Source organism: Diuraphis noxia, unplaced genomic scaffold (assembly GCF_037042655.1).
Source record: "Diuraphis noxia isolate RWA-SAM2 unplaced genomic scaffold, SU_Dnox_SAM2 contig0001, whole genome shotgun sequence".
Taxonomy (NCBI): Eukaryota; Metazoa; Arthropoda; class Insecta; order Hemiptera; family Aphididae; genus Diuraphis; species Diuraphis noxia.
This window is the reverse complement of record NW_028301711.1, coordinates 81,230,739-81,252,345: the sequence shown is the minus strand read 5'-3', so window position 1 is coordinate 81,252,345 and position 21,607 is coordinate 81,230,739. Positions and strand designations below refer to the sequence as shown.

Genomic DNA, 21,607 nt, shown 5'->3' with positions numbered 1-21,607 from the left:
AAAATTGTATGTTAATCATAGAAGCGCTAGTGAAAATTTTCAAGGTTCCATGAAATTGTTCAATAGACGATCTTACAAAAGCCATGAAAATATTTCCTCCTGGATGTAATGAATCTAATATTTGTGATTATGATGGAGTTATAGCTGAATTAAATATTTTACACCATCACTGCATCAATTAAAACATTTTTAAATTAATTGAAATATTTAAAGTATCTGAAGAATTAAAGCATATTTTGCCAATAGGCAATAAAATATGCAGATTGATTTTTACAGCACCGGTTAATACTACATCAAACGAGCGAACCTTCAGCAAATTAAAAATTGTAAAGAATTGTTTACAATCTATGATGGGAGTAGATCGGTTACAAAATTTAATGTTATTGAATTGTAACAAAGATTTAACCAATACAATTGATATTAATCTCATGGTGAAACATTGGGCTCTTCTCAAAGAAAGACGACTAATATTATAAAAATATTGTAATTTTGTTTTAAAAAAAATGTGCTTTTTAATAAACAAACTAATGATTAGGGTTCGGATTTGAAGGCAAATGCCTTTCTTTTATTAATCATAATAGAAAAATAATTTTTATACAAAAATGTGTTTCATTTAATTTCTTAGACGATAGATCTTTTTTTTTTTTGCCTTTTTACTTATAAATGCCTTTTTTTTTACCTTTTGTACTTATAAATGCCTATTTTGTGTTTAATTTTCAGTTGATTTTATAATTTTATACTCAGCTAGAGTATTATCACTTTAAATGGGTTTTATTATTCGCATATTAATTTAGATAATTATTTAAGTATGAAATACGCCCCGATAACTTCGGTGGACGTAGAAAGATCGTTTTCGATGTACAAAAATATTTTAACCCCTAACCGTAGCCGTTTTTCTGAAGACAGCTTATCAAAATACATAGTAGTCAATTTTTTTTTAATACCAACTAGTTTATTTTGCATTAAATTAACTGGTATAACTCAAGTAAGTTAATATTTAAAATTGTTTTTAACTAATTTTTTAGGACAAACCTGGTTAAAGAAAAAGGTACCAAATTTATTTATACAAAATAGCATAAACTTAATGTAGTTTAGCATTCATGCTCATTTTTAATTTGTATTTTTCTCAAAATGTGTGCATTTGAGTGTTAAAAAAATGTTCACTATTTTATTTTGTAGTATATTTATGAATTGCCTTTTTATATAAATTAAATGCCTTTTTTTACATTTTAAATGATTATATTGCCTTCAAATCCGAACCCTACTAATGATTTAGCAACTTGCATTAACTTATTTTGTAACTTATTCGACCTAATTGCGGGTATCATCAATTCATTGGATAGTATTTCACGATACGAAATCCCGAATAATCCCGGGATACGAATATCCCGTTTTCACGATACTAACAAGTTAGTATTTATTAAAAAAATACGTGAAGTATGTAAATTACATGAGTCATTGAGTATGTTGAAATAATATGATCGGAAAATTACAGTGAATACACCCCCCTAACAAAATGTATAGCGCCGGCCCTGATTATACCTAATATACCTTAGATAATATACACTGGATAGAGCTATGATTTAAAATCTTGAAGCTTAGCAACTGAGACTCGAAACTGTTTGTGAATTGTAATAAGCTTTTAGCTTAAGCGTTATCCACTTTTCTATCTGACTGCACTAGTGCACACTACGACTACATAGACAGACATAGTACATTCGAACTAGGGATGGCAACGATATATCGATATGGCCGATATATCGATACTTCCTTTCGATATAGCGATATTTTTATATCGTTCGATGGCTTGGGTTAAATATCGATGATCGATATAATTTCACGATATTATCGATATATCGCAATTCATGATATTCTTTATTCGCATGTGGAAATGGAAAATATTTTTTTTTCAATATACACAAATACACCACAAACTTTTATGATATTATTATGGTACTAAATTTTTAATAATAATAATAGTATTATTTACATAAATACATAATCACGAATGAATACAGATCTGAAAACATTGATTTTATTATATTCGATGTAAAAACTGTTAAAATCCTAACGTTTCTTTGTCCATATAGTAATATCACAGATTATATAATCTGTGGTAATATTATTACTCTTACGGCTAAAAATAACAACAATACCTATAAGCTATAGGCTATAATTATTTATAGTACTGTATTACTAGCTGATTTACCCGAAAGAACAGTATTATTGTTTACTACTACAGATTACATTACACTGTACATAATATTATTAACTATTTCTAGTTTGTAGTTTTTACAGTAGTTGAGTTTGAATAGTGTGGGACGTGTGTCGAGTGACAAATGAAAGCGTGAAGTTAAAATATTGAACTAGTGACGACTGATTTGATGATTTACTTTTTATTATTGTATTATTACTAAATATTATATTATATTTATTATTATTATTATATTTACAAATATTTCGAATTTTATTTTGTGATTTATATTTTATATTTTATACCTACACAATGGGTAAAATAAGTAAAGTGTGGCAACATTTTGATAAAATAAATAAACAATCTGCAAAATGTAAGATGTGTGGAAAAGTTTGTTCAACTGCTGGGAACACATCAAATCTGCATTCACATTTAAAAAATATCCACAGAGAGAGTTGTAACAGAGTTCAAGCTATTGAAAGTAACAATGAACAAGTTGCTGTAAGTAAATGTGATTTAAATATAAAATATTGATTATTTATAACTATATTATGCAGATATTAACCGCTATAATTTTTTTAGGATACAAATGTAACTTTATCTGACGATACAAGTGATGCTGTCCATACTGACACTAGTGACACAAATACACAATGTTCACATGAACATTCAGTTTCAGCTAAAAGAAGCTTCCAACCTTCAATCCAGCATAGTTTTCAGTATGTTTCATCAATGGGAGGTAACTATAATTTGATCCCTACAATATATGCTACTTGAAAATATAATATGATACAAAAAAACTGTTAATCTTTTCATGTTATTAGGTAAAGGAAACAAAAATAATGAATTAACAGAGGCATTATTATATTATATATGCAAAGATAATGCACCATTTTCAACCGTTGATGGTAGTGGCTTCAAATATTTTTTAAAAATTGCTTGTCCATTGTACCAAATTCCTTCCAGAAATACTATTAAAAATAAATTGGATATAAAGTATAATTATTTAAGTGCAAAATTCAAATTAAAATTAAAAGAAAACATAAATTTTACATTGACATCTGACATATGGACTGATATCCAAATGAAGAGTTATATTGGTGTAACGATACATTTTTTAGAAGGCAACAAATTTGTGTCAGGTATTATTTCATTTAAATATTATTTCAAAAATTGTTTTTTTCTTTAAATTGGATAATTTTTAGGTACATTAGGCGTCTATGAACTTGATGATACTCATACATCAGAAAATATTAGTGAGAAATTTGAAGAGATATTATTAAAATGGGAAATCACGAAGGACCAGATTATTGCAATAGTGACTGACAATGGTATAATTAATTTAAATTTGTTTTATTCTATTATTTTCATTGTATAATATGTGATATTAATAGGGGCTAATATCAAAAAAGCAGCATGTAACACATTTAGCAGACCGAAGTTCATTCCATGTTTTGCGCATACTATCAACCTGATCGCTAACAATGTTATTGAAAATTGCCCAAATTTAAGCAAACTTATTGAGAAGACAAGAGATATTGTGAAGTTTGTTAAAAACAGCGTTAATGTGAGTGACCAATTAAGAAAACGTCAACAAAATGATGGTTTGTAACTTCATTCATTGAGGTAATTATGTAATTTTAGATTTAATTTTCAACTTTCATTTTTAGGTATACCAGAAGGTAAAATTTTAAAAATGGTATTAGATGTAAAGACGCGGTGGAATAGCCTTTATTATATGTTGGAAAGATTTTTAATTCTTTACAAAATTGTGTCATCAATTTTATTAGAAAATCACAATTCACCTGATTTAATAACCCATAGTGAGCTAAACATTTTAAAAGAAATTAGAGATCTTATGCATCCGTTAGAGGACTTGACAAAAAAAATCTCTGGTGATAAATATGCCATAATAAGTACCATTTTACCACTTGTAAATTGTGTATATAGAGCAACAAGTAATTTTCAAACCACATCATCTATTGGTGTTGATCTCCAGAAGCTAATTATTTATGAATTGGACAAACGCTTCAAAGACTTGGAAATATTTAATGATTTTCCATTAGCAACCTTATTGGATCCAAGGTACCTGTATATATTAATTAATTAATTAATTAACTAAGTGAAATAATATTTATTTTGTTTTATTAATGTTAGATTTAAAAATCTTCATTTTAAAGATCCGATAAATTGCCAAAGAGCAATTGACAAAATTAAATCGATGCTTATTTCTAAAGAAAGTTTAACAAACCCAACGACTGAAACAATTAGTGACTTAGAGCAGCCTTCAACATCATCGGGTACTTTTGATTTATGGTCATACCATACTTCCATAGCCAAAATACAGGTTCAGAGTAGAATAACTCCAATATACCAAGAGGTTAGATGAACTTTTAAAATAATTACTTTTTCTAATTATTTTTGTTTTATATGTTTAGTTATATGATTATTTGGCAAAGCCAGTTGTATCCATCGATACGGAACCATTGAATGCATGGGATTTCATGAAGACAATGTACCCAAATTTATATGATATTGCACGACAAAAATTAAGTATTATTTCAACTTCGGTTCCTTCAGAACGATTATTTTCGAAGACTGGGCAAACATTGTCAAAAACTAGAAATCGGCTAACAGGAAAAAGACTGTCACAGCTGGTTTTTATGAGTTCTTTAAGTGAAGAAGAATGGTTTATCACCAAATAAATACTAATTTTTATTCTTATTTATTATTTCATACTTTATTATACAAGTTTTTCCTTATATCAAAAGACTGATAGTTATGTTTCTAATTTATTTTATATAATTTGTACATAATATGTCATATATGTATGTTAATGGTTAATAACTGAAGTTATTTTTTTTATTATTTGTCAAGTTTCTTATATCAAAAGATTGATGATTAAGAAGTTTTTTATTTATTTTTTAATATTATATATAAATTTATGAATATTTATGTATAATACCTATATTTATGTAACATAAATATATTATATTCAAATATTATCATGTTTATGAATCATTATTTTTTGATGTTTTAGTTAAGATTTGTCAGATAGTTATTAAATATGTAGTGCCATATCAAAATAATATTGCAAAGTCACAGCATAGTTTGTTGGTTCAATAGCCATGGATGGTTAGGTACGAAGTTATTTTAATATGTATATTATACAATAATCTTTGTTAAAATTATGTTTAGAAACTGAGAATTAGGTGTGGTCATTTAATAATATTAGAATTTGGCTGTGGATTTTTTAATTTCGATATATCGATATTTTTAGTCGATATATCGATATATCGATGAAAATGCTGATATCAATATTACGTTATCGATAACGTAATTTTGAAATATCGATATTTCGATATATCGAAGTTAAGACGATTTTTGCCATCCCTAATTCGAACACTGATGTCTGATACTATAATCACAGTATCGTATAATTTTCCAAACCGCCAAAATTCACGGTGTCGACCGGACGTGTACACCAGTGTGCACTATAATATGACATATGACGTGCATTGTGCAGTCAGATTTGGTCAGATGGAAAACGCCATTAGAAATAAATAATAATCAGTAATCTGACCTATCTGAGTAATTACACTTTCCTACCACGTCCCGCGCGATCTATTTCACTTCTGGCGCATGTGCAATAACTACATCAGCCATCGGGGCCGAACTGGTCGGCTTCAAACATGGACTACGCATAATATATGCATAGCTCTATCGGCAGTCTATCCAGTATATATTATCTAAGTAATATACCTATGATTGTCACAGTATGGCAGGTACTAGGCGCGGCACAAAAAATATTAAAATTAATCATTATTTTTTCTTATGACCGACGTCCGCACTCGGCGCACTCCACTTGCAGTTTGCAGTGTTTGCACCATTGTATTATCTACGCCGCACCATTGCTATCACTCCGTTCAGTCGTATCAGTTGTTACTTCGGAAAAACATATGACCACTAATCGAGACGATGAGATAACAGCCTACACGGAAGGCACGGATACAACAACGATCATCATTCATCAGGGATCTACGTATTTTGAAGTAATGTTTTTTTTCATCTTTAATAAAAGTATAAAACATACAAATAATGAAATAACGTATTGATCTGACAGGTGACTCAATCACTCGTCCATATTGTCTTCCCGTTGCATTCATTGTCGTGCTCGTTATGGACATGGAAAACGTAAAACAGATATTCCGAGACGCTGGCACCGCGATCAGCAGAGCCGTGCAAGTAAATAATAATAACTTTATTGATTTTTTGAACATAATACTTATTATACGTAGTTGTTCGAGTCTTATTTGATACAACAAATATTCAATGATTGTATTGTATGGCATGTTGTAGTAAACAGCTGCTACACAACCAATCATTGAATAATGATTAAACTTTTCTTTGAACTGTTAGTTTTTGGATCTAAAATCTAAATTAATAATTTAGTAGTAAACTATATTTGTTAACATATGGAACTGTAATTTATTTAAAATTCAAAATTATTTATCTGATATATCCATTAATTATTTTATTAACTTTTATCAAAACAATTATTTTTAAATATTCAAAGATCGACTAATCAATTTAAATATATATCCAGATATTTTCTTACATTATTATCTAAGTAACTAATTCACATAATTCACAGTAATACTTCACTTTTAGCAAGGCTGGGCAAGTTAATGATTTTTTTTAACTCAGTTAAGTTAAGTTAAATATTTTTTGTTCAATTAAATTAAAAGTTAAGTCAATATATTTTTAATACATCAATTAAGTATAAAGTTAAGTTAACAAATTTTGTTAACTTAACTTCAATTAATAAGTTAAGTTAATAGTAAAAAAAAATGCATTGAAAAGGTTTTAAAATAAGTAAAAATCACTTGTATAGTAGGTAATATATCTAAGAATATAAAACGTGCATATATTAATATGATGTATATAATTTAAAAACTGTTGTAGGACTGTATCATTTTATAACTCTATTTAATATTTATATTTCACTCTGGAGTCTGGGTTGATTTATATTTTAGGTTAGATGTGCTTACTTTATTGTTTAACCTTAACAATTCAAAAATAAATAACTCAAACATTGAAAAATAAGGAATAAAAAAACTAGTACTTTTCTGCTGGTTTATTCAAAGTATTTATTAAATTTCAATAACAGTCATTTCAAAATTTTGATCTCCCATTAACCCTTTTTTTTATTGAGCTACTGTCCTCTAGTACTAAAGAACCGCTCAACGTGTGCAAATGAAGGGATGGCAGTATTGTATTTTATATAATATTATACTTCTTTAAAGGGGTTTGGTAAATCTAAAGAAGATTTAATATTTTTATTAGACAAATAATTGTCAACAAAGGCATTTTTTTAATAAAATGGTCACAATTCATGATAATCGTCATTAAAATAAAATATAAATAAATATTAAGTGATAATAATAATAATAAGAATAAGAATTAATGAGTACCTAACAAGCCTGGTATTATTAAACGTGATTTTGTGACCTCGTAGCTATTGATATATCTTATATAATAATATACGGTCATATAGGCGACTAAATGTCACATTGTTACAATGTTATCTCTATATTATAAATCATTTTTTTATTAGTACATCCTTAATTAATATAACATATTAGTGTTATTTATAAAAATAATTACAAAAATATCTTCTTTTTTTCCAATAATATTTTCTAATATTCTACGAATTTTAAATCGACGAACCATTATAGACTAAAATATATTCTAGATAAAACAAAAATTCTAAATTAACTTAATTGGTGATATAAAAAAGTAGAAGTTGATTTTAAGTTAACATAGATAGAAATAAATGAAGTTAAAGTTAAGTTAGGTTAAACACTGAACTAGTAAGTTAAGTTAATAAGTTAAAATTAACTTAACTTTTAAATTAACTCGTTAATGCCTAACCTTGCTTATTAGTAAATATCTAACTTAGTTTTTATTAAGTGCTAAGAATATTCTTAATTTGGAATCACAATGTTTTTATTTATAATTATGTAAATTAATAGATGTGTTTTTAATTTCTAAACAAGTATAAAACCAAACATTTTAATATGTAGATCTAAAGTATTAAATAAAAAAATCATCTATACATTTTCAACTAACAAATTAGGTTTTCAAATCTGATGTCAATTTGCCAAACTATTTTTAAGTACATAATCTACCTGAAAATAGTATTAAATTAAGGTACTTACACATATTATATTTAAATTTATTTTTTGATCTTTTGTTTAATAATCAGCTCAAGACAATATGCTCGACATAATGTAACAGACTGTACCAAACAATTTAAATGACATAATTTAATAAGTTAATAATTAGTTACTTATCATCACCACTGCATCAAAACATACTATCAAAAGCATTTAACATATAAATAAAGGCATTTAATTTAATACTAAAAAGCAATTTGAAAATATTTTACTAAATTAAATACAGTAACTAGTTCCTATTAAAAAAAAATCATCCTAGAATTGTGATTTTATTTAATTTCCGGAATAATTTAAAAAAAAAAAAACAGAATAAATATTTAAAGGCCATTGCAGTTGACAAATGTGAACTGTCAAAGAGTCTTGAACTACACATTATGAACATATTTTAATCTTTAAATAGCTAGTACGGGTACTTTTATGGCCACATAAAATACTCGATAAGACGGTAATAGATAGATCATTATAGTAACATAACATCGACAATGTACAGTCTGCACAAGCTCTTATCGATTTGTATGAATAATATGTAAACTGTGTTTAAAATTATTTGATCAACTGAAAATTAAACATAAAAATAGCGAAAAAAAATACATCCATTGTCTTAGAAATTAAATGAAACCCATTTTTATATTAAAATCATTTTTCTATTATGATTATTAAAAGAAAAGCTTTTGCCTTCAAATCCGAACCCTAATTATAACTAAAAAGTAGATTTTAAGGTTCTTAAAAACTTAAAATATGCAAATTATATGATTTTTTTTCTTATATAGTTCAATAAAAACAAATAACTATTATGCAGTATTCCTTTAGAATCAGGTAAATTATTTATACATAAAAAATTAAATAATTGAATGGTTTTTAATTTTTATCTCTTAAATCAAATTATTTGTTTTACCTAGAAGTATTTTTGATAGAAAATATCATCATAACTCAATAAATTAACAAAATATATGATTTTTTTATGAACAATAATAGAATACATAAAAAAATAGGTTAAGTATTCTTTGATATACAAAATATGCTTTTATGTGCAAAATAAATTTTTCCTATTTTCATTTTCTATACATATAACAATTTTCAAAAATTAAATTAATATAGTCATTTTTAATACAAATCTAAAATTATTTTCAATCTATCTATTATAAAATTGATAACTTATAACTAATTTCAACCATATAATAAACAAAAATATATTAAAATTTCTATGAAAAATTCTGAAATTTTCAATAAAATTAAATTAAGTGCCACTTATCAAGATAAAATATAGCTTATAGAAAGTAGATCTTTTGAATTGTGTAGCTATCTATTGGTACATATTAGTACTTTTTAAAATTATGGTATTTAGTTTACAGAAGAAAAATTGGGTAAAGCAGAGAAAACAGAACAAGATCCAAATTTTGAACAACTAGTCACTTTTTGTGATAACACAAAACAGAACACTGAATCTATATTGAAAAACATGGAATTTATTTTGAATTCTAATCCTGGTTAGTTTTACTTAAATTTTGAATTATAATTAACTATATGTTTTTATTCTTACAAATATTATATTTTTTTAGGCATGAGAGTAGAAAATCTTTTTTTCTTAGACAAGAAAAAATCGGGACTCAGCAGCTCAGAATATTTAGGAATTGCCATGACAGAAGCTGGGAACGATTTTGGACCAGATACTGCTTATGGTAAAGTAATTTTTTTTAAATAAAAAATGTATTCTCAATTTCTGATTAACTTTAGGTAGTGCACTTATAAAAGTTGGAAATATACAGCAAACACTGGGACTCAATCAAAGGGAATTCATTAAATCGGCCAATGACTGTTTTGTGAACCCAATGAATAAATATTTAGAAACTGACATGAAGACTGTTGTCAAGGAACGATCACTATTAGAAAAAAGAAGGCAAATTTACATAATTAATAATTGTTACGCTTGAATGCCTGTTAAGTTGACTAATTTTATATAATATATAGACTTGACTTAGACGCTTGCAAAACTCGAGTGCGCAAGACCAGAATGCTTGCAACGACTAAAGTTAAGGTATATTAAGTTATTAATTAATAATAGAATAAAATATGGTTAAATGGATATTTAAATATTTTTATGCAGCAAGATGACTCAGGTCCTACTATGGAAGAGTTAATAGATAAGGTAAAACAAGGAATACATTTTTAGCAGAATATGTTTATTTTGTAAATTTTAATGTTTGCTATGTAGTTATGTTGATATTATTCGCTTATGTCCTAATTATTTCTGATTTCTAATGTTATTATTGTTGTCTTAGGCTGAACATGACCTCAAAGTAGCTCAAGAAGAGTATGATCGTCAGGCAGAAATCACCAAACTTTTGATGGAAGGTGTTCCCAGTGCACACCCTCAACATTTGCAACACTTATTAGACTTTGTTGATACACAAGCAGCTTTTTATTTAAAATGTCATGAGTCTTTAATGAGCCTCCAATCGGATCTTTCTGGGTAGGTTAAAAAATTTAAATGATTTATAGATTATTTACATTATACTCACATAATTTCAGAAAGTTATACAATACATTTTAAAGTAGTTTTATTTATACAGGGTGATTCTGTTATCGAACAACACTCATTATTTAAAAAAGTATTGACTTTTTTCAAAATATTTTTTAAATGGTTTCAAGTTGTTAAAAAACCAACGTTTTTATTAAAAAATTATTTCTTTAAATATTTTTATCCTTATCATTTTTTAAGTTTTTACTTTTTTGAATGACAACAGAGTTTTAATTTCATATTCCAAAGCAGAATATTTTTTAAGTATTTTGATTCATAAAAATCGAATTTAGGACGAGTAGTTTATGAGCTATAAGTATTTAAAGTTTAGACAAGCGGAGTAGTTGACAAATATTTTGCGGGGTAACCCCGTACCATTCAACTCTGCCAATCTAAACTTTAAATACTTATAACTAAAGACCGGATTTTTATGTTTTTACATCTTTTTACTGAGAGTATGCAGCTCCAATTGGATAAGCTTTCTGGACGATTCGTTTACCTATGATCTGATATAAAAAAGTTTTTAGAGCATTAAAAAGAATATTTCAAGGTTAGAGAATATTTTGTGCAAAAAAACATGTTTTAGGAATATATTGGTATATTGGGGTTTAATTTGAATATTTTATAAAAAAAAATCCAAAACTATTTTTATTGTAGTATCATATTATTTATCTTAACGAAAGGAATATTGAAAAGAACATAAAATTGATAAGAAAATCAATTATAATAATTATTATTAATTTCTATAATATTATATTCTCTTATCTTATTTTTATAGACGGACCATGGTAGTTGCATAGAATATAGACATATAGTACAATAGAATAGTATTCTATGGTAGTAGTTCCCGCGTTCTACGTGGGTAGCACTGATCGTGTTCCGCACACTTCTTTGTCCTATGCTTCTGCGCATGTACGTAGAGTACGCTAACATCTCTATCTGTGATATACTGATATCACGGAATACAGATATCAAATAATCTTTACAAATTCATTAATCATTTTAATTTTTAATGAACACCTAATATTATTCTGTTAATCAACTATATGCAATTATTTTTTATTTTTATTATTTAAACTTGCAATTATTATTTTTTAAGTTCAAAAGGCTCAATTATTTAAGTTAAAATTAATTTAGTAGGTACATAATATTATTCTGTTATTTTATATTTAACTATTTTATGCAATATTATTAAATTTTTTAAATTCAAAAGACTGAATTATTTAAATTTAAATTGTTTTGATACATAGTATTATTTTGTTATTTAACTATATTATGAAATAAATTTTTATTTTTTGAATTCATAAGCCTGAATAATTTTTTTTTTAAGTTGTTTTAATACATAATATTATTCTTTTATTCATCAATACACAATACATTTTTGTTTTTATTATTTAAAACATGTTATTATTATTGGTTGTACACTCACACATCTAAAATACAATTAAACAATATAGGTACACTAGTATATCATCATATTATTACTGTTTTTATTTTTTCAGTATTCAATACATTTTTACGAAAAAAAATATTTTTGAATATTAAAGAATATTTTGATGAAATTATATAGCATAGAAACATCTTATTTCTATGGTTTTAAATGCATATAAATCCGGTCTCTACTTTTAACTCCTAAACTACTAGCCCTAAATTTGATTTTTATGAATCAAAATACTTAGAAAAATATTCTACTTTGGAATATGAAATTAAAACTCTAGCTTGTCATTCAAAAAAGTAAAAAAACTTAAAAAATGATAAGGATAAAAATTATTTAAAAATATAATTTTTTAATAAAAACATTGGTTTTTTAACAACTTGAAACCATGTAAAAAAATATTTTGAAAAAAGTAAATACTTTTTTAATAATGAGTGTTTTTTGATAAATCAATCACCCTGTATATTTAATTTATATTGATTAGTAAAAATTATAAAAACCTTTGTAAAATCGTTTTTTTTTTTAACTACTGCTATATTCCAAAATGCACTCTACCACAATTTGAGGTTTATATCTTTCATTTGGACTTTTACAATATTGCAGATATTTACCTCTTTAGTACTTTAGTTTGAATTAATTGAAATATATTTTTTAAATTTAATTTTTTTATCTATTATACATATTTAATTTTAATTTTTAAAAACAAAATTTATATTTAAAATGGTATAATTTGTTAATGTGTAATAATTTATTTCAATTATACAATAATTTTAAGATACCTAAAGTCTAAATAGGGCATACCATAGTCACGATATTCGAGTAAAGCGCGTATTGGAAGATGGCAAAAACTACATGCGGTGTGTGAGCCCCACTGAGCCCACCATTACAATCTGGGGAAGTAAAACTTCTTTCATACATTTTAGGGTCCTTGAAATTATAAGTGAATTATAAATATAAATTATATGTAAGATATATTTATAATTATATGTATAACAACAATGGTGTAACTGCAATCTTTGCGTTTTTTTTTTTTTTTTTTTTTTGTGACGATTTTTTTCCCATTCATCCCTCAAGAAAAAAGTTTTACTTCAACAAACAGTTTATTAAAATATAAATAGATATTAAAACATTACAACTTGTTAAACTATATTGTGTTTTTCTCATTGTTTTATTTGACATTTTAGTACAGAAACAAAAAATAAAAGAAGTTAAATTTAGAATGGCTGCAAGAGAGCTGTGTGAGAAAAGATTAATTTTGTTATCTTAAAATCGATTGGCACTTATTAAAAATATAAAAATTTTATTTACATTTAATTAAAATTTAGTTTATACTTACTGTACACGAATAAATATATATTGTCAATCATATTATTAGACCTCATTTTTTTTTTTTTTTTGTGGATTCCTTATAAGTTACTTATTGTTATAAGAGCAGACTTGATGTATTTAGTTAAATAATTACATTTTGGGACAGATTTCATTTCTATTTATTTATTTAGCTATTATTTAATTAATATATATTAAATGTTAATTATGAGTTTTACAATTAAAAAGCAGAAATTTCTAAGATAAATGAAAAGATTCTTAACAATTTATATTAGGACAAGAATATTGTAATATTTTTATAATATATTCGTCTTTATCCATTAAAGTCATGGTGAATGATTTTGATTGCAATATAATATATAATAAATAAATATATAGTATACATTTCATTATTACAATAGCCATTTTTATTTTTAGATTTCCGTCAGACCAAGACAATGTAGCAACATTATCTCCTGATACTCCAGCATTGGGACGTATTCAACAAGCTAAAGTTATTACTAGTCAAGAGCCGCGAGATGCTAATGATTTAAGGTTAAGTGCAGGAGAAGTAAGTTACTTAAGCCTTTAATTACTAGTATTCATCATTTACCTGTGTAGTGTTAATGGTAACAGCTTGATAGTTAAGTTAATTTTCAATAATACCAAAAGTGTAATTAACTTCATTCCTCAATTATATATAATAATTATGTTTAATTACTTTTTTTCTTTTAACAGATCATTAGTATTGATGTAAATTCCGACATTGGTTCAAACTATTTTATTGGTAAAAAAATTCAAAAAGGAAAAGTTTATAAAAGCAATGTTAGACTTTTAAACCAAGGTTAAATTGCATATGAATCACTTCATTTACATTCCCTATAACAAATTTTTTAATTACTTTAATTTTCTTTCTAAATCTTTCCATATATTTTGTCTATATACTCTTTCTTATTTATTATATTTAAATTTGTTACTTAAAATCAACCTGGTTCTTAGCTTGTTAGGGATATTATTTTATTATAAAATTAGTTTGTTTTACATGCTGATATTTGTTTTTGATTTGTTCAATTTTATTATTTCTATATGTGTTAGTGAAAAGTTATGAACTCAATCAATTGATCTGATGTTTATTGTTCTAACAAATTTTATGTGTATTTGTTTATATTTACCATTTACATTTGAAATAATATTGTAATTATTATTTATTCTGACATTTAATATTTCATTACACAAGATCTGTAATTTTCAAAAAACTATTATTCAATACTTAAGTTTATAATGTACAATAATATTATTCTTATCATTGCTATTTTTTTTCAGAATTGTAAGTTTTACAAAATATTACTCATTTTATAAAAATGTATTACAAGGAGAATTAATTTATTATTATGCATGACTTACATTTCTGAAAATTTGCTTAGCACTTAATATTTAAGGAGTTAATCACAGTATCATATTATCTACATTCAATAAGTAAAATTACATAATTATTTAACTAAAAATCTAAATTACAAACCGATTATATAATTGTTACATTTATTATTTTTGCTGTTTAAAATGAAAATAAAACTATCATCGAATTCTAGGTATGTGAACCCTTATTAAATTTAAATTTATAAATTATTTACATTTATATTCACATTCAATATGATATTATATGTGTATTTATGTAATTTGAATTTAACTTGAACAAAAACATTAGTATAATAATAACATTACTAGTTGTGATAGATTTTAAATTTTCAATATAGTTAATGTCGCCAAAGAACTAATTATTAGTGTTCAAAAAAACCAAAATTTGTGAGTGTATACAGTTGTAATGAACAAATGTAGCTTTTACTATTAATTATAAAACTTTTTATTATATACAGTTTTGTTATTTTAATTATATTTCTATAGTAAATTAATTGTTTTTATTTATTACAATTTAGTCAAATTAAATTTATGGGAAATCAACTTTGGAAATTTGTATTATTTACTCTGTTATCATAGATCCTTTATTCCTTTCAAATTCTTTTCAATTTTTACTATATATGTTTAAAAATAATAATAATAATAATCCATAACCATTTAATGAATAGTTATGGATGATTTATTGTTTGTTTGTCTCATGAAAATTATAAGTGAAAATTTCATAACCTCATGATCAATGATTAAAATGAAATATTATAGTAATCACTATGCATATGGTGTAAACATCATTAATATAGGAGAAAATAATTTCAGATTATTAGTGTTCCTTAATATATAATATTTTCTTCTAATAATATGATGTATAATTAAAATCAACAAAATTACATTCTGAAATGTTGGTTGTGTAAAAGCCTTATATACATCCAACATTATTATGTTATTCAGGGTGTAACAGAAAGACCTGACAAAAAAAAAAAATATGACAATTTTTTTAATATTATATTATGAATAAATAATTTTAGAAATATACTCATGTCAGCAAATTCTCAAAAATCATATTTTTTAAAAAGTTATTGCGTTCCAAATTAATTTAACCAAAAAAATATTGAATTTTAAAAATATTCTAAAAAATAAACTACTTGATTTAGATAAATATTTTTACCATCAAAATTGTTCTTTTAAACAGATTCATAAATAGGCTATTTTGAATTTATCCAACATTTTTTTTTTCAATACTAAAAAATGTATTATACAGGTTCACTTAATGAACAAAAAAAAAATAAAAAATATTAACGTGAAAATAGTTAGTCCAAATGTCAGTTCTATCAGTTACACACCTTGTATACTACAAGTCATAACATAACAAGTTCTGTGTACTTCTAAACACATTATTATTATTATTTCTTCTTGCTCAGAAAATTTATATTTATGATTCTAGAATCTTAATTTGAGTTAATTTTTCGAGAGGTTGAATAGTTCAAAGTTCCAAAACTAAATACATAGTCATATTTTATACATTATATTCTAGAATATATTTGCCTATAAAAAGTATAAGAACCAACTACCAAGTATTAAACAAAAATTAAACATTTAAAAAAATAAATAAAATATTAAAATATAATATAATATATTATGAAATATAAAATTGTATACATATAATTATTACCTAATGTAGCTAATTACAAATATCTAGTGTGTTTGATAATCATGTTAGATTTATCAAAGAATATTTTAATAACAACTTTTTAATATAACAAACATTGTCAATCACATCTTATTTATAGTAATAGTGGATCAGTGGATGACATTAGAAATTAAAATAAGAGCAGCAAAATTAAAATACATTTAATTCTTATAAGAACAAAACGGATTTTAGTCAATGTTATTTGTGTCAAAATGTAGAGAAATTATATATACATTATAAATATAATAGAATACCATTAAATTAATATTCCATGGTTCTATATTATTACTAATTAGCTAATGTTTATCTAAAATTGAACAAACCATATTTTCTACACCATAACTTTAAGAAAAATATTATTGATTTAGAAAAAATTAATACAATGTAATTTGATATAAAAGTGATTTGTTAATACTAAAAAAATATATGACCTAAAAACATATACTATTATTAGTAGTAGCATTATTTAATATTTACAATAATATATTAATATTTTAAGTATAATTATAATGATATTCACATAATTATGCCACACAATGTCATAACCATATTATCTTTATTCTATGGTCATAACTAATTATCATAATAACATAATAATATACATTAGAATCCACTTAATTGAGAATTGAGACATACCTAATGGTGATGACCTATTTGTCCCTATTATCTGACGGTCCCGATTAACCAATTTTTTTATTTTAAACTACGAGAATGTATAATGATTTTATTTACATTTTTTTATTACAAAATACAATATTCATATTTTGTTAGGTTTCAGAAAATCGTTCTTCTTCTTTGTTTTCACTTACCTATTAAGAATTTGCTTATTTTCAGTCGTCGAAGTTGTATTTTTTTTTTATATAATCCTTTAATTATTTATACAAGAGTACAATTTTGTTGTTTTTTTATAAATTAAGTACCTATTTTTAACTCATATAAATTGGACCATTTGACGTATATATCTAATAAATCTAAATGTTATTTATCTTATAATTAAAAAAAAATTAAAATTAAATAGGTAAGCATGTTTAATAATTTGTTTCTGAGTTATAACTTATTGCCGTGTATATTTAATTATATTGTATAATTTTGTATCAATATATAGACAATATAGCTAAACAAATTGGTTATTATTAATTAGGGTTTAGGTACTACAAAACTTTTTTACACAAAAGTCACAATTTTTAATTATTGTTTTGATAATACTAAGTTTTGCAACATCATAATCCCATTACTCATTAATTTGAAAGTTATTAATATACCATTAAAGGCTATAGACTAGCTATAGTAGTGTTTAATAAGCTTTAGTTATTTTTTGTTTTTATACCTACTGTAATAATTAGAACTTATTGATAAACTGCATGTCTGCATGTAGATAAATTATACTTGCAAATAATATGTTTTACGTTTTAAATATGAACATAGTTATATGTACTTATATAAAAATTTAAATATATCAACTATATTAAGACATCAAACTGAAGAACAAAAATGTATATGTATATATATATAATTGTATAATAAATAAGGTAACAACTTATCTCCACCTTCATCCACCCCCTGTATGGAGACCATAATTATATAAGAAATTAAAAAAAATTTAGACATCCCTCCACTTATTTTGAGCCATTTTGACTACTACAGACGTTTAGTTAAGTTTTAGGGGCACTTTTATTTCCATTTTCCAGCCGAAAGACGTGAACTAAAACTTATCGAGGAAGTAATTTTGTATCAAGGCTAGTCGACTCTAATATGTACGTGTTAATAGGATAAAAATAATTGACAAAAATAAAATAATTACCCGTATACGTACAATTATAACACATTGTATGACATAGAATTAATATTTAAAATATAATAGAGACGTAGAGATAAGATTATTACGATTTCAGTAGGGGAATAGATTAGATTAAGCTATTTTAGACCATTATAGGTAACCGATAGTTGTTTAAAATTAATACATTCATTCGGGACCTTGCCGATTTTTCCCTTTAGAACGGTTGTCCCCATTAATTAACTAATCAAGCAGATTCCAATGTAAACATTAATTTATAATAGAGCCAGAGTTTTCGTCCACAATGAACAGACGTTTCCCCTGCCGAATCGAAGCACGAAGCCCTTCGTACAAATTAGTCTCTAAATAGTAAATAGTGACCACCTTTCTTATTTTGAATAGACTATGTGCTTAAAGTCTGCTTTACAATGTCCTCTATAAATTAAAAAAATAACATATGCCGGTCGGATGAGTAAACCGTAAAAAAAAACACATTTATCTTTCAAGAAATTAAAACCTTTAGCCTTTAGGTAGTATGTAACTAACATTTAGATTCTGAACGAAGTGATTTTACAATGATGTGTTTTTTTTTTGTTTTTTTTGTCTGTGACTCTGTGTCTAGCATAACTAGTCGAAATAATGCTTAAATTTTGACTTTTTTTGAGTTATTTATACTGAGACCACTGAAATTTTCAGTTTTTCTGAAATTTTAGATTCTGAACGAAGTGATGAATGTATTGATTTTACAATGATGGGTGTTTTTTTTTTTTGTGTCTGTGTACAGCATAACTAGTCGAAATAATGCTTCGATTTCAAGCTTTGGGGGTGGTTTCCGATGTAAAAGTGAAGATCCTTGGTGCATTATAGAGGTCAAAAGTAAACAGGTTTCAAAAAAATCGAGAAAAACAAAAAAAAAAATGACAGAAAACGGGAATTTTTACGCCAAATTAGTTTTCGACCAAATCGATTTTTTTATATGGTTGTAATTCAAAAACTAATCACTGTAAATACTTTTAATTTTCACCAAATGTTTATGGTAGTTCTATCTATATACAGTTTAATTATCAAAAATTTTTGACTTTTTTTGAGTTATTTATAGACCACTGAAATTTTCGACTTTTTTGAGAATTTTTTTTTTGAAGTGTCGGTAAAAAAATGTTGGACGACCAAAAAAATTTGAAAATTTAATACAAGGTTCCTTATGAGTTGTTCTTATTGTAGCTAAAAAAAATTAAAAATCGTAGGTCATGATTTTTTTTAATAAGCGTTTATAGTTCAATATTTTACGAAATCTGTCGAAAACGCGAAAATTTGAAAGTAATTTTGAAGTTGAAAAATCATAAAATTTTTTTCGTTTATAACTAAGGGTTAAAAATACAAAACTAAGTTTTCCTTCAAGTGGCTATAGAGAAAACTCGAAGCATCATTATAGGAAAAATTTTAAGTGCGTTTGAATTTTAAATTTTTAAGAAATAGCGTAATGATAACGATTTATAATCAAACGATTTTAAACATATTTTGTTATTATTCAAAAAGTATAAGTCATAGATACTTGAAAATTTTATCAGTTATTTAGATTGGCATTTTCTTTACATGATTTAATTTTCAAAATATTTTTATTTTTTTTTTTAGATATTTAAAGACGACTGAAATTTTCAATTTTTCTGAAAATTTTTTTTTGAAGTGTCGATAAAAATTTTTTGGCCCTATCAAAATACTTGAAAATTTTATGCAAAGTTCCTCATAAGTTATTCTTATAGTGATTAAAAAATTATAAAAATACATAAGCACGATTTTTTTTTATTGGGATTTTAAGTTCAAATATTGACTTAATAAGTAAAAATTACGGCAATTTTCAAATTATCTTAGATCGAAATTCATAAAAGTTTTCTTTTTAATTCCAAGATTTGAGAATTTAATACAAGGCTCATGATATATTTTTACAATAGCCGTTAAAAAATAAAATAAATGTATAGTCACAATTTTTTTTTTACATGTATTAAAATTTTAATTTTGACAACATACGTAAAAATCACGAAAATTCGTAAATTATTTTATTCTAGAAATTCATAAAATATTTTCCTTTTATACCTAAGATTTGAAAATTTAATACAAGGCTCCCAAATTATTTTTACAATAGCAGTTGAAAAATCAAGAAATGTATAGTCACATTTTTTTTTTTAAAAGCATTTAAAGTTCAAATTTTGTCTAAATACGTAAAAATTACGAAAATTTGCAAATTATTATAAGCCAGAAATTCATACTGATTTTTCTTTTTAAATCTAAGTTTTGAAAATTTAATACAAGAATCCTTACAAAATTGTCAATCTTTATCACAAAATAAATGTCCACCGGAAATTCAAATTAAATTTTTATTAGCATTTGAATTTCAAATATTGACAAAAATTCGTCAAAACCATGAATATTTGCAAATTATTTTGTAGTTCAAAATTCATCATATTGTTTGTATTTATATCTAAGGTTATAAAATTTAACACCAAGTTTTCCATAAGTTTTGCTTCAAATAGATATAGAGAAAATTTGAAGCGTCATTATAGGAAAAATGTTTTGAGCGTTTGAGTTTTAAATTTTTATGAAATCACGTAATGGTAACGATTTATCCTCAAACCAGGTATTCGTATATCTATGATAATATAAGGTATTATGAATTATGATAACTACATGATAACTACATGATAACTACACTAATTGATTAACAATGCCATATGCAAAATGCGTCTTAATTGAAAAATAAAATATTTGTTTCAAAATAGAATATATCATATTATATGACAATATTTAAATATAATATATCCTAGACTGACAAATCATCTCCGTTCAGAATCGTTTTTCGTATACAATGATACCTATCATTGCATTCAAATTTAATCCCATCCATTACAGTAACCTACAGTACAGCAGAGCGACATCCACGACTTACCCGCTTTTTTTTTTTTTGAAGTGTCGATAAAATTTTTTTGACCCAATCAAAATATTTGAAAACTTAATACAAAGTTCCTCATAAGTTATTCTTATAGTGAT

The 21,607-nt window shown here is 24.8% G+C and overlaps 2 protein-coding genes across 3 annotated transcripts; both read left to right on the top strand.

The window, feature by feature from the left end:
* Positions 1 to 2,460: 2,460 nt before the first annotated feature.
* Positions 2,461 to 4,958, top strand: LOC107172706 (E3 SUMO-protein ligase ZBED1-like). Its single transcript, XM_089217357.1, has 7 exons — positions 2,461 to 2,933; positions 3,019 to 3,336; positions 3,400 to 3,525; positions 3,589 to 3,798; positions 3,865 to 4,279; positions 4,352 to 4,574; positions 4,633 to 4,958. The coding sequence occupies exons 1-7, from the start codon at positions 2,927 to 2,929 to the stop codon at positions 4,897 to 4,899; spliced, it is 1,566 nt and encodes a 521-aa protein (XP_089073483.1). The 5' UTR covers positions 2,461 to 2,926; the 3' UTR covers positions 4,900 to 4,958.
* Positions 4,959 to 5,960: 1,002 nt separating this feature from the next.
* Positions 5,961 to 15,659, top strand: EndoB (SH3 domain containing GRB2 like, endophilin-B). 2 transcript variants are annotated; one of them, XM_015519581.2, is made up of 10 exons: positions 5,961 to 6,246; positions 6,318 to 6,439; positions 9,779 to 9,920; positions 9,993 to 10,112; positions 10,168 to 10,330; positions 10,402 to 10,468; positions 10,538 to 10,579; positions 10,713 to 10,903; positions 14,130 to 14,262; positions 14,430 to 15,659. In XM_015519581.2, the coding sequence occupies exons 2-10, from the start codon at positions 6,374 to 6,376 to the stop codon at positions 14,538 to 14,540; spliced, it is 1,035 nt and encodes a 344-aa protein (XP_015375067.1). In that variant the 5' UTR covers positions 5,961 to 6,246; positions 6,318 to 6,373; the 3' UTR covers positions 14,541 to 15,659. The 2 variants fall into 2 exon arrangements, with proteins under 2 accessions (XP_015375067.1, XP_015375068.1); XM_015519582.2 differs by lacking the exon at positions 10,538 to 10,579 and having other exon boundaries at positions 5,966 to 6,246.
* The last annotated feature ends 5,948 nt before the right edge of the window (positions 15,660 to 21,607 follow it).

Coding starts and splice junctions, on each gene's coding strand:
- LOC107172706 (XM_089217357.1), top strand. Junction 3,526..3,588: donor TGCAATAGTGACTGACAATG/GTATAATTAATT, acceptor TGATATTAATAG/GGGCTAATATCAAAAAAGCA. Junction 3,799..3,864: donor AAAACGTCAACAAAATGATG/GTTTGTAACTTC, acceptor TTTCATTTTTAG/GTATACCAGAAGGTAAAATT.
- EndoB (XM_015519581.2), top strand. CDS start 6,374: ATGGACATGGAAAACGTAAAACAGATATTCCGAGACGCTGGCACCGCG. Junction 10,904..14,129: donor CTCCAATCGGATCTTTCTGG/GTAGGTTAAAAA, acceptor TTTTATTTTTAG/ATTTCCGTCAGACCAAGACA. Junction 14,263..14,429: donor TAAGGTTAAGTGCAGGAGAA/GTAAGTTACTTA, acceptor TTCTTTTAACAG/ATCATTAGTATTGATGTAAA.